Source organism: Haliaeetus leucocephalus, unplaced genomic scaffold, assembly GCF_000737465.1.
Source record: "Haliaeetus leucocephalus isolate CR32 unplaced genomic scaffold, Haliaeetus_leucocephalus-4.0 Scaffold795, whole genome shotgun sequence".
In the NCBI taxonomy this organism is placed as follows: Eukaryota; Metazoa; Chordata; class Aves; order Accipitriformes; family Accipitridae; genus Haliaeetus; species Haliaeetus leucocephalus.
This window is the reverse complement of record NW_010973231.1, coordinates 1,654,411-1,668,794: the sequence shown is the minus strand read 5'-3', so window position 1 is coordinate 1,668,794 and position 14,384 is coordinate 1,654,411. Positions and strand designations below refer to the sequence as shown.

The window sequence follows — 14,384 nt, the reverse complement described above, 5'->3', positions numbered from 1 at the left end:
CCCCCCCCCCTTTTTGCTATTCCTGTTCAAAGAGCAATGAAATACCTAGGAAGAATTTCCTCAAGTCTTTCAAAATATCTGTTTTTCTGTCTTTGTTTATCTTCACAGTGCAAGAAATGTGACAGTTACATAGACAATTAGTTCTTCGTGATTTCAACTCTTGACCTAGATTTAATTGTTAAATGTTATTATGGACAAAGGTAGAGTGTCTACTAGAGAGCAGTACTGTGCTGTTAGGTTACCACGAAACAGAGAAAATTCAAGCTATTAGATTGCTCTCTATTTGTGCAGCTGTTTGGAGGTGATTACTAGCCTCTCCATTCGGCAACAAGTAGCTGACAGGATGAGTTGGCACATCCAAAAGCCCTCGCCTGCTTATGCAACTGAAGAGAAGGATCTGTGAAAACAGCACATTTATTTGCAATGCTGTCTCCCGTGCCAGCTGCCTTACTCAGGAGTTTCCAGAATCAACTCTTCCTAGGGTGGCCATAGTGATAAGTGACAGAGCACCGAGCTGACTGCCCCCCCTCCCTCCCCCCCATTTTGGGTTATATTACAGGTTACGACTGCCACAACCCCCAAATAAATCATCAAAAGTAATCTATAGCACTTTTATAATTCAGCTTTTCTGTGTGAAACTTCTGGGTCTTGTAGCCTCCTCTGTACTTGTGTTCTTCGCCCTATGGGAAAGAAATACAAAGCAGATTAAGGAAATACGTAGGTAACATTGCTAGTCCCTCTGCAATAGACTATTCATAGGGCAAAAAGTCCGCTATCCTTCTGAAATATTTTGTTTTTAAATAAGACCAGCTCTTAGATTTTTTGCATGGCTACTAGAGGATGTGTTGCCATGCTACAGTAAAGTCAGGCATGGATTTTCTAAAACACTTTTGGGGTACAGACCTTATGAACTATACGATAATGAAGCTCCATTTACACCTGATGAGATCGTTGCATGTAAATCATCCATGGCACGGCACAGTCTAGCCTAACAGAGTGGTAGGAAATGATATGTTATACAGCTCTGTGTGCATCCTGTGCTTTAATTTGATGACTTCAATTTTATTTTACAATCTAATGTTGGGATTTAAGAGGATTTGGACTTTACTAGCAGCATTGTCTTTCCATGTGACAGATTAGCAGAGCGGGAAGCAGAGACACTGTTATCATGATTGACGTGGCTGTTTACTATGTAGGAACCCCTGTCTCTGACCTCACACAATCACATTTACCACCTCAGCTCCTATCAGAATAATACTGATATTGACAAGGTAGTGATTTTGCCTTGGAAGTTAATCTCAATCAACATAGGAACATTTTCACAGAAAATTATTTAGTTCTCCCGTTGGCAAAACTGCGCATTGTCCCATGCTCACTGCCCTGATTTTCCAAAAGCATAAAATGTCTTCATATACCTCAAAGTAAATTTTGCACATTTAAAACAAACTGAACCATTGAAGAATAATCAATGCAGAGATGCTAAATGAAATAGAGCATATATCTAAAGAAGTTTGAGGTTTCACAGCTATTATGTATCGTAGGCAGAAGCCTTGTAGACGTTACATAAATAGTGCTAGAATCACTAAACTTTATTAAACTGCACAATGTTACTGGGACACGGCGACTTCCCAAATTGTGGCTGCATGATATGTGAAGCCAGTGAATTTGACAAATTTGTCTTCCCATGGACATGATTACAATAATAACAATGGTTTCAGAGGCAAAAAATTGCAGCCTTTTGTGGGACAAACAGCAGTTCTCATTATGGCTGAACCCAATGTCCTTGGATTATCATTAGCTGCCCACTTTTCACCCATCCTTTTTCTTTCCTTCTTGCCCTTACTCCTGCCTCTCATTCGACCCCCACTCCCCTTCTTTTTGGGGTCTTTTAATTAAACAGCCTGAGATTCTTCTCATCCTTTGGGATGGTTTCCTAACACTCTATTAACTGTGCCCTCCCGTCACCCACCCCCTTCTTTCTCATTCCCTCCCAGTCTACAAATTCAGACTGAGGAGCTAGCCCTGGGTTTCCAATACTCTTATTTTTCTGTTGTATCTAAAGTACTTGTTTTGCATAACAAATAAAACCTGCTAAATAAATAATAACGCTTAATGCGGGTACTTTGTTATGCAACTAGCGCAGCTATTGTCAAAACCCCATTGATCATTCTGCTTAAGGAAGGAATAATTTACATTTTAATGACACAAAATTAGTTGCTTTTTCACTTCATAAGGCATTTAAAGCAAAGTAGGGATATGGGCATTATATCTGAGCATGTACTGCCTCACTTCTTCCTCTAATGCCGTGCACGTCTCCAGCTGACACACAAGAGCACTGGAGGTGAGGTAAATACAAACACAACAGAAGAGCTACTTAGACTGAAGGACAATGCTGCCAGGAGAACAAATGGCTCTGAACTGGTCATAAATAAGCTTAAAGTGGCAGTTATAAAGTTTCCAGCCATATACACCTTGAATTCCTACAACAATATTCCAACAGAAATGGGGTGGGGACTAGATATCATTAAATGAACCTTGATAATTTTTGAAAGGGATTAGATGATATGACTATGTGTAATTGCAGATGACCAGATTTGATGGCCCAAGATGTCACTTCTATGGCCCTATATTCCTGTGTCTCAAATAAAAAGGAAGACTTTGTTCTAGGTAAAAAAGTGGGAAATGGTGCTAGAGACCAGTTTGTACACATAAAGTTGTTCTTGGCTGACAGGATCACAAAATATTGGCAGGTGGTTACTTCTGGATGTCTATGCCAATGGGATAGTTGCATAGCCAAGACACATGTCTGTGTACTTGCTCTCTTTATGGGTACTGGCAATGCTTGTCATTGATTGCTAGTGACCAATCACCCCACTTACCCATTGAGCTTGCTCTGGAGCAGTTAAAGGTTAGGTGTAAAATGATGTAGGTGCAGGAGCCCTTTCTAAATGGTACAAAAAAGCCTGTTTTCCTGGAACATGCTCGCAGGGATGAAGGTCTTTTGCCAATTGCATTGCAATATATGGCTTAGAACAGAAATGTCATCATGCCAGGGAGAAAGCAACACCATACTAAACACACACTGCAGGAAAATTAAGATAGAAAATGACAGAGGAGAAAGGAGAGATGAAATACTGTTCTTCATGGAAAGGAAACAGGTGGTTACAGAATTTAACTGTTACATGAAGTCATACTTGAATTTAATTTCATAGATTTGCTTGAGCAATAATTGGAAAATCATTTGCTGGCAGCTCATGTGCTGGCATTGTGTATCTACAGACAATGATTGCATTACAATGAGAAGTGGGATGCCTGTAATGAGAAATCCACCACCCCACTCTGTGCCAGCTCCTGTGTTGTTAAGCAGTACATGAAGCAAAGCAAAGCACTGGAGGGAGCGAGAACATGCTCATAAACAGCAGTACGTGAAACTCCAGCCTACATCTTGCATTTTGCCATAGCAGAGAAGGCTTCACGTCTCCTCTAAGCTCGACTTCAGCCCATTCCCATCTGACAGAAATGAAGCTGCAGAACATGACAAATATTAGAGAGGAATTCCAGGACTCCTCAAAAATAAGGGAAAAAGCAGACAGTTTGACTGTTCCATTTAACAGGACAAAGCCTGTAGACTGTGAAAATTACCAGAATTGACATTCAAAATGATGAGTCAGGTCCCTGAAAAAATAATGAGATGGACTACAAAATGAAAAGCCCTTTAAAAGAAGAATGTCACTGGGAATTTTTTTTTTTTTGGCCTTCTGATATATGAACAGCATGTGTGCCCTTCTTTCAGGCACAGATCACCCAAGAGAGGGGGCTGGGAGGAATATAAGGAGATTTTAGATTCTCCTCCCTGCTTCAGTGCCACAAGCCTGAATGGCATTTGCTCCTGTGTCATGCAATGCTGTCATGGTTGCTGTGCAACTCCATCTCCCCTGCTAGTTTAATGGGGAACTTTGTCTTCTTGTGCTTAGGTAACATTTTAATGTTATTTCAGCAGCTATAAGGATCAGGATCTTAATCTTCCAAAGAAAAATGTACCGCTAAAAATATATTTACCTTTATAGTCAGCTTGGAGCTTTCAGAAAAATACCAGAAATCTTGCAATTTATGATAGCATCTTTAGAATGAGCAATACTGAAAAAAAAATCCCACGTCTCACTAAACTCAACACTGTGGGCTTTGCGCAAGGTATAAGATTTTTCATAAAAATGGCACATAGGCAGTGTCAGCAGTGACCATGCATGTACTACTTGTGTTCCGGTATTTGCAGCGTAAAATCCTAGATTGTGAAGTCTCCTGTACCAACAGCTGAGGTGCAGATGGATGTAGCGTGAAAGTATGAAGTGATAAGAATAGAAACAAAATGTTATTTTCGATACCATGCCTACTCATGGTGAGGCATTTTTTGTTTTTCATGCTTGCAAGGACATAATCATGCTTTTTTTGGAGATGGAAGGGACTTGTACCCTTATTTCCAGGACTACTTAAATTCCCAACAGTATTTCTATACTTGATAGGACTGACCCTAGTTATTTATCATTAGAAAAAACCCTATGAGGAGGCTGTTGTTCTGTAGCCCACTTACAAACCACCACTTTTGCAGGATAATTAATGAAAATGATATTCCATTGTTAGATACCTCGTATTGTGATCCATGGGGCCTTTCTCTTGTGGGATCAGTGTCCTCCTCCAGGGCTAGAGTTATCCCTGAGATCAAGAGAAGTTTTGGGTGAGTCACAACACATCAGGCTAAGGAGTGACAGATGCTTGTAAAGAAGTGGGTTAGAATACAGTTTAATGGTTGCTGCAGATTAAGCAATACATCAAATCCCAGTTAAAATTAGATATTCTCTTAAATTTATAAAAAAAAATCTTGGATTATATAATGTGTAAACCCAATTCTCTGAGGGTTTAATACAATACTCGCAGTTCTTTACTTCAGTTTTGTGTTGCAGAACATTCACAAGTCATCTATATGTGTAGTACTCTGAAGCATTTTTGTAGCGTTGTGAGATTATCAGAGAAGTGGTATGACGGTGATGAGCATCAGCATTCAAAACCCCTAAGAGAATGAATGAGATTGGAGATCATCTTGAGAATAATCTGTTTACAAATATCTAACTCCTAGTGAGTATTTTTTTTTTTTTTTATTAAAAGACCTTACCCTCCTCCGATGGTGCTGTTTTAGGGATTAGGTGTCAAAGAGCAGATTGGCCTCAAGGCTTAATAGCCTGAAGAGAGATGGGGGTGGGCTTTGGTAGGAACTGGGCAACGGAAGAAGGAGGGGGAAAGGGTATGAGGACAGACTAGGATGCAAAAGAAAGAGGCTGGGCTCTGGGAGAGATGTAGTGCAGATGAGCAGACATAGGATAAGGTGGGGAACGTATGTTCAGGGCCAGAGAAAGGACAGGACAAGGGCAGGAGTGGGCAAAGCATGAATAAGAAGCACGGTATCTCAGCCCCACCGCTGAGCTCAGGACTTGATTGCACTGCATGTAAATACCTCTGAGCTCCCTCGGCTGCACGTGTGTGTCACCCCCTCCACTGGCTTTTCCTCGGAGGATGATGGCCGGCTACAGCAGCTCCGTTTAGGGCAGCGGTAGTGCCTGTGCTGAGCTCTGCTGCTGGCCCGTCTGAGCGCATGTCTGCTCCCACCCGGAGAAAACACTGATGTTGCAAAACAACGTGTTCATGTGTTAAAGATCACCAGCATGAGGGTTTCTCGTTAATAACATGTTGTCAGGCTATTTATTTCTTCCCACGGGATGCCTTATTCTGGCTTCTGTGACAAAGGAGGCCAGAGCCTGCAGGACTTTTGCCTTCCTGCCTGCAGAAGTGGGAAATACAGACCTCTGAATGATGCCGTAAGGGGGTTTCTGGGGTGACCAGAAATGAAAGATGTTGAGCTGGGGTGGGAAGAGAGACAGGCCCACAGCCCAAGTCTGAATTATTTGTCCGGACATTCTGGTGAAACTAGGGGATGAAAGAGGGTGGGTTTGAATGAAATGCTGAGTGAAGAAATCCCAGCAGTGCCCGCTGCACTTTGAAGGCATTTAAAGTATCAGCAGATGCTGCTCAGAAGGACTTACCTAGTTAGTGTATGAGGGAATCCTCAGGAAGAGGGTCTGAAGTTGAAGACAGGCAATGCTTCCCTGGAGTGCTTGGGTTACAACCCTGCCTCTGCCACAGCGTTGCTAAGCAATATTATCGATTTATTTTTTATTATTTTTGTCACAGTGTCGGCTAATTGTTTGTTCTTTGTTTTCTGGTTCTGAACCTGCATCTTGGTCTGTTCATACTCTATTTGCACTATTGCAGGGCTTAATTCTTCCGTGACTGTGGGATGGGTGAGGGAGCAGGGAGGGAAAGAAGAAAGCAACGTTGCCTCTTCTCTGGGGTGCCTGGCTGGCCCTGGCGCTGTGCCTCAAGTGCTGGGGTGCTGGAGACGTGACTCTCTCCTGCTCCCTCATGAGCCCTGTCTGCTCAGCTGGAAAATATAACGTGCCCAACGCCAGAGCTCTCCCTGAGCGAGCTGTGCGACCTGAGCCTGCTGGTAACAGCTAGCTCGCTTACTGGCTTACTGGCTGACAGGCAGTAAAGGGTGCTCAGGTAACTGAAGGCAAAATCAAGTCCTTGGGCAGCTGCTTCTCCTTTCAGCCTTACAGATTGTTCATAAAACACTTCCCGTCCGTGTTTTATGGTGCTACGCCACCAAGTCTGTTGTTTATGCACTTCAAATGCCTTGGTGGCAGGGTGCCTGAAAAATAGAATAGTTGTTCTGTAGCAGTTTATTCTGTTTTATTAATGATTAAAGTATTCATCAGTGTAATTGCCAGTTAAACCTGCACTTCCCACCAAACCTCCAGGGGCCCTTCTTGAATTTGCCAAGTATGAGACATTGATTTTTCCAAAACATTTTCCGTCAATGACACTGTTGTTATAGGCAAAGTGAGTAGCTGTATCTGCCTAACACTTTCCATTTCTGATCTTGTTTCCTTATTAATGTAAATATACAAGTAGTCACATGGCACCTGGGTGTGGAAACACTTGCAGGATCATATTTTTACTGAAAAAGAGTCAACTGCTATAAATTGACCCACCACTATGGACTTCAGTGGAGCTACTTCAGACTCCAGCAGCTGAACATTTAGCATATAGTAACCTTGTTGAAAATCAGTGGATGTGTTGACGATACCAGGCAATAAGCATTGGGTTCAACACTTGCATTACTCCTAGTAAAAGGGATTACAGAGGCAAAGATGTTAACTATGAATGGCTTCTCTGCTGAGATGAACAAGTAGAGGTAAAGCTATAAGGGCATGATCCCTGGAGCTAGCCGCATCAATACAGTGAATAGAAATTATTTTCCATTTGTCAGGGTGAGGAGAGAATAATTTAGTCTTCCTGAAAGACACCATTGGTTAAGAAGAGAAAGAAGAGATGTCAACCTTTGTGTGAACCTACATAATGAGCATTTTGTCAGCTTACCTCCAGAAAAAAAAACAACTGGCTTATCTACCTAGTATCAGTGGAGATAGATAAATTTTTCCCTGTGAGGCTTGAAAGCTGCAACTGGATGTATTTGCTTTCTCATGGGTTTGATATTAGACTAACAAAGAGAACCCCTGCCCGTGTATGTAATCAAACCCCCAAATTCTTTGAGGCTTTGGGGGAGTAGAAAGGGATGAAGAAGGAGGGAAACAAAGTCAGTGTGCAGCGCACACCTGACAGTCAGTAAAATCTGAGGGGTGGATAGGCTATGCCTACTTCAATGAATACAAATAAATGACATGTTTAGAAAGGCTGCATTTGCGTAAAGGCATGTTTGAGATGAACTTAAAACATCTAAGCCATATTTAGAAGATGACTAAAAAGAAGGAAGAGAGTTTGATATAGCAACATTTCAGAAAAAAAGGCAGAAGCAGTCTTTTGTTAATACTGGGGATTAGCAATTTAATTAGCTCAATCTTTAATGCAGGAAATTACCTAGTAAAAACAAGACTAGTTAACATTTGCAGCACACTTAAGATATTTAAATGAGTAAAGGGCAGGTTTTCAATGACATTTATATGTCTACTAGATACACTTTTTTCTCTAGATGACGAATTTTTTTTAATGCTTATGCTATTTGCTCCCAAAGGTTAAATGGGAGTTTATTTACTACGGTGGTGTTGAGAGGACTACTGGGGGCTTTTCTTCATCTCAGTGCACTTCACTGCCACAGACAACCGATCTCTAATTTCCTGATATTATCATCTTGTACACTGAAGACTGTGTCAAGAGGAAAATAATGTGACTTTCTCTAGATAGGCCAGGAGTAGGCAAAAGCAGTGATGTTGAATATGATTTTTGATCAGGCTGAGACTATTTTGATCTCAGTTACCTAACTATCATCTTCCCATCATAGTGATTTGATGGCAGGGCAGTAGGGATAGAAGGCCCAGTCAGGGCATCCCCAAAAATTCACATAGTGAAGAAATAGACTGAAAGAGCTTGAATCAGTTGTATGTGGTAAGAAGCACAAAATCACTATGGGAGACAGAACTTAGTGAGTTATTTCTCCATAGAGATCACATTTGTCTGTGAGACAACACACTTTCAAGGTTAGCAGCTGGCCCGTGGGTTCACTGACATAATTAAAAAAAATATTCTCTTTGTACTGTGTTAATGTTTCAGTGTACCTGCAAGTCAGACAATCTAGTTCTCGTCCTTGATGGTAAATGGGCGCAGAGGTTTTTATTTATTTGCTTTCTTTGTGTCAAAATGGGTTTTGTGCTGAAGGTAATCTGAAATAGAAATGTACTCTTTTTATATGATTTAAACCAAAATTTTAACAACTCTTCTGTTTTTCAAAGCAGCTACTTTTTTTGCAATTATGTCATCCTGGTATCTCAGTTTGTTAAAAATGGTTTCTTCTCCCCACACACAAAAAAAGAAAAGAAATAAAGCAGAGGAGAAGTCTTGAAACAGATTTCAATCAAATGTGAAAAAGTAAAATGAACTAAAAAAAAAAAGAGAGAGAAAGAAATGTTAAGAAAATTCCCATCCAAGTAAAATTATGCTTTATCTGGGACAATAACAACTGAAAAATTAAAAGAGGAATTTAGTTTGTATGATAATATTCCTTTAGGCTTACTTTCTTCTATCCGCACTCTTTATCTTTTAATGCTGTGTGATTCTAGCTTTTACTGTATGATGTTTTTTTCTTTCTTTTAATGGCTAAGCAGTAAGAATGAAGGGTTGGAAATGGGCCTCATACACAACAAAAGCACTCTCTTTTGAAAAAAACCCGTGGTTGTTTCCTTCCTTTGCTTTTCCAAAACAAAGCTTAAAAATGTGTGTCCCATGATCAGTCATTTCAGCTTTTGCATTATTGGGTTCAGTATTATACATAAAACATTCATTGGTACATTAGTGGAGAGCATTTCTTGCTATCCTGATGTTGTCTTCTCTGTCTCTGTTCTGCTCAGCCAATGCATCCAGCAAGCACTCGGTTTGCTTACAGGCTGAGATGTCCTTAAAAGCTCAGAGGTGAGAGTGAGCCCAACCTCTGAGGTGCTAAGATTTGCTCTTGATCCTTTAAACTCTAAATATGGGGCTTTGGATAAAACCTGTAGATTTCTAACAACAGCTTCTTTTTTTTGTTGTTGTCCCGTCCCTCCTCCCCTCCAATTTTAGGCTTACTTTAACCTTATCCTGTCCCATGGACTTGAAGAATTTTCCTATGGATGTACAAACATGTACAATGCAGCTAGAGAGCTGTGAGTATCCAATTGCTTTACCTATCAAAGAACAAGATTTTACTATAACATTCGGTGGTTAGATAGTATCTACATTGTCGTATTTATGTGGTGAGACTGAATGTTCCTATTTTGTAAGGGAAAATCACTGAGGAACAGTGCTTTAACTGTCCATCGCTGTACTGTGCAGGTGCCCTATCTCTGTGCTGTTCCTGCTCCCCTCCCTTTCCCCCTCCTGGGGCACATCACCTCACCCAGCAGGGCTGCATCACTTCCAGAGATAACCACAGAGATGCTAGGCAGGAGAAATTATGAAATCTCAGGAAAGTAAGAGCAATTAGTACACAGCCGGGCATTAGCTATGTCTGATCGAGACATACTGTGGTCTTTTGAAAAATGGAAGCAACGTACCTGATGAAGCAGAGGTCCTATTAGCATACTTGTGCTGGTAAACTAAACATGGCCAAGGCATGGACTTGGGTACCAGCACATACCCATCCGTACCGCATAGCTGCCAGCACGCACCGTGGCACCGTTATGACCTGTACCAGGTTACAAGCAGACAAAAAAAAAAAAAAAAAAGGGCAGATTAAACCAGGAGGGGCTCAGAAAATGGCATGTGCCAGCGATCATTCCCAATAGTCAGTAGGTACCAGGCCACCTTGGGTATTTTGTGGGGAGGGGAGAATGGGTTTAGCTGTATGCATATGAGCTGCAGGCTACCACCTGCCTTTGTGCTCAGAGAATGGCCGTAGCTTATTTCATTTACCCATAAAGATGTAGCCATTGCAGTCAAAAAGACACTTCAGTGAGTCAAAACCTCTCTTTCCCCTCCACACGTCTCAGCATAGGTTCACAGGTTTATAAAAGCCACTGTTTTCTTTCAGTAAGGGCCCAGCATTCTGCAGTCTAGAAATCCTTGTTTTGTTGGTGCACGCCAACTCTGTCATCAAAGAATGATGAAAATAAAGCAAAATGCAGGCTGATACATAGACACAGAGAAATGTCATTTCAGTTGTAAACAGTATCTTTGATCAGCCATCAAAATTATTTTTTAGTGGCATACCAGGGCAGTATTTCAGAACATAACTGTGTTACTCATTGCTCTTAACACAGCAATAGTGCAGTAACTGGTAACTAACAGCAATAGTGCTGTTGTTAATCAGACAGTTTAAAAATATAACTGAGATAAGACGTATTGCAATAAAAGACATGCTTCTCAGACATAATAATATTTGCTTTTGATGTTTTCCAGCCAGCTACCATCTAACAAACTCTGATTTCTTTATTGCAGTTGGCTACACTATGAATGATCTGATATTTGAGTGGCTAAGTGATGGACCTGTGCAAGTTGCAGAGGGTTTAACCTTGCCACAGTTTATTCTGAAAGAAGATAAAGAACTTGGTTATTGCACAAAACATTACAACACTGGTGAGCATCATTCTATTTTTTTCTATTAATTGCTCTAATGGTGTCTGTTGTCAATTCGTAAAGGGAAAAGATGGGTAAAATGAAAAAAACTTTTTGAAATTAAAATTTCATTCAGCCACACTTATTTTTAAATCTGAAAAAATGAAATTTTCTCCCTTTTATTTTTGTTTGCTTGAAAGATTTCAAAATTTCCCTTAATTTCATTAAAGATATTCTAATATACATATTCTAATATTCTTAAAATCATTAAGGAATATAAAATGTAAAAAAACTGATAAAAAAATCTAGTTGTTTTGATTTCCTTAAAATGAAACTTTTTAAACAAACTGTATCTTTTCTAAAATATTGATTCATCACTTTTAAAATACTGATTTTCTGAGCTTGATTTATTTCTCCAGCATATCAAATTGCCAATGAGGAAAAATATAAAATTTTCACTAGCTTTTATGTGTGGTCTAATTTATGAGATGTAGTATTTGAAAAGACAGTGCTTTAATTGCTGATCTGAATAGTGGACAGACATGAAATGTTGGGAAATTAAATGTTTGTTTAATATTCTAATGTTTTTTCTTGTATTTGCTATTTTAAAGTTTCAAATTCTGTGTTTTCTAACTGTAGCTTTACAGAGCACAGAGAACTCTTAAAATTTTTATTTAGCTGCTTTAAGTTTTATTTAATAGGTACAGCATTTACAGAACAGTTTGCTGGGTGTTTGCTGGGATTAGATATAATCCCTCTCATCTAAAATAGCTTTTTCATCATTTCAGCGTAAGAGCCAATCTGGTTGCATCAAATACATTTGTTTCAGTCTGTGAAATAACACAACGTGAGAGGTTCTGCCTCTGCCAAAAATAAAGTCACATTAATTTCTTATGAAAAGAAAATTATTGTTTTTAATTTTTATAAATGTACCTTCTCATTTTGGGGCCCAAAATGCCAAGGAAGGAAAACTTTGTGATTCCACAGTCCAAAACCTGTGGAAAGGGGGACTGCTGTGACTTCTCATCTTTTCTCACACTTAAAGGGGATAATTGACAGTAAATTCCAGTAGACAGAGCTTACCTTTTGTAATTTAGCTGATACAAAGTTTAGCTATTTCTTACCACATGACTCGAACTCTGAATAACTGAGTTCATCTGCTTTTCTAATTACTGTCAGATAACAGCTTTGCAGGGTCAAACACCGAAAGTAAGAGAGGAGGAAGAGCATAGGCAATAACTTCCTTGTACACCCAGGAAGATTCCCCACAAAGGATAAAAATGCCAGTTAGTAGCTCCCATTACATGTAGTTAAATAAAATAAATGTGTAGTTACCAAAAATTAAAAGTGTGTAGCCTGGCAAGGGGAACTGAAAAGCAATATTCAAGCCAAAGAGAACTTTGTCTGCAGGCACCCACATTACTGTCTTCTCTGTAGTATGCTCCTTTAGGTTTGGTGTGAAATTAAAATATGGATAAAAGCTGTAATGGTCAGCCTTCTCCTACCCACACCAACCAGGTTGTGCCGCAGGAATCTGGAGAGCATTCAACAGGCTGGACTACTCTCATGCCGCTGCTGCCACATGTGGCCACTCCACCCCTTTCAAGTCCCCTTCTGTATGGGCAGACTGGTCAGGATCAGTCACTATCCAGGTCTCAGTCTGCCTTTAAGGTCACAGGTCCAGTCCTGCCAAAAGATAGTATTCGGTTCTTCTCCCCTCCTCTCTTTGTCAAACAGCCTCTGCATTGTCCTTTGTGCCAACTCTCGCACTCTGCTGTTCAGCTTTCTAGACTAGCAGAAAAATGTGAGTACATCACAAAAAAGGAGCAAAAAATCTCATTTCCCCTGAAAGGATGAATGAGGAACAATGCATCTTCATGCGTTTGACCAACCAACACAAAAGAGATCCTTTGAAATCATTAGCATGACACTCCAGGAACGACAGACTTCTTGTACTTGGGTTAGTCTGCCTTGAGTGAGAGCCTTCATGGTACCTAAACCACAGTAATTTGGAGAGCAGCACAGAGTGACTGGATTAGTAGCTGATGAGCTGTTGCAAAAATAGGACTCTGCATCCCCCACTGCACGACTAGCTCCACTGTCAGGCAATCCTAAACTTCTGTCCTCCCCTACCCCTGTGGAGCAGCTATCTGTTTGAAAAATCACTTACCTTCCACAAGAGATTGTTGTGGGTTTCCTGGAGTTAGACTTTTGGCAAAATTCAAAGTAGGCTTTGAGTTGATTCTGCTGTGAGACGTAATCCACAGACACAGGCAAATGACATGACCAGAATGAGAAGGGGAGTGATCTACCATAGGGCTGTAAGACTAGTAGTTTACAATTTGGCTGTTTAAGTACGTTTGCTTAATCTCATGTCATTAAGAGAGCAAAATCCTGTCCCCTTTTAATACTAAACATTATATTTGACTAAGGTAAAATCTCATTAAATTTTGAGGAAAGAAACATTGTGTTATATTTTCTGGAGCTCAAACAACTGTGCTAATATTTGCTTTCTCAGTTCATGTGAAGAACTGGGCACAGTCTGCTTCAGGGGTCCCATGCATCCCCCAAGCTAGCGTGCAACAAATGGTTGACTTGCATTTGTGTATCAGGACCTGCTTATAGTGTTAGGTTAGGAAACAGGCCACACATCTAACTTATGTTCAGAAAACAAGATAAAAATGTGCAAAAAGCATTTATGAAAGTAATTTCGTGTTCTAGGAAAGTTTACATGCATTGAAGTCAAGTTTCATTTGGAGCGTCAGATGGGATACTATTTAATCCAGATGTACATTCCTAGCCTGCTGATTGTCATTTTGTCCTGGGTTTCTTTCTGGATCAACATGGATGCTGCTCCAGCTAGAGTCGCACTGGGTATCACTACAGTTTTGACAATGACCACGCAAAGCTCGGGATCAAGAGCTTCCCTCCCAAAAGTAAGGAAATAATTTTGTGCCACCGATTCGTTGTTAAGAAATATTTGTATTACTTTTTGAAGTTTCTGAAAGATCTGTATAAACATGCATCTGATAAGGATACATGAGAGCGGTTAACAGTGTGATGTTAAACTGTTGCAATACCCTTGCATTTGGTTTAAGGCAAGTTTCTGCTGGTTTGTGGCATGGCTGGAGGGTTCTACAGTATGGATTTTTAATGAGTTTCTACTAGTTTTGACACTTAGTTTTCAGCATTTAGAAGCCAGATTTTCTGAAGTATGTAGGTACCTGACT

General features: G+C 40.2%; 1 protein-coding gene across 2 annotated transcripts in view; it reads left to right on the top strand.

Moving 5' to 3' along the window:
• The window catches only part of GLRA2 (glycine receptor, alpha 2), a 133,987-nt gene that overhangs the window by 36,225 nt on the left and 83,378 nt on the right, over nt 1–14,384 (top strand). For both annotated transcript variants that reach the window (XM_010581542.1, XM_010581543.1), the window contains exons 5-7: nt 9,682–9,764; nt 11,038–11,175; nt 13,876–14,090. In XM_010581542.1, coding sequence (XP_010579844.1) covers nt 9,682–9,764; nt 11,038–11,175; nt 13,876–14,090 — 436 coding nt within the window. The remainder of the gene's footprint in view (nt 1–9,681; nt 9,765–11,037; nt 11,176–13,875; nt 14,091–14,384) is intronic.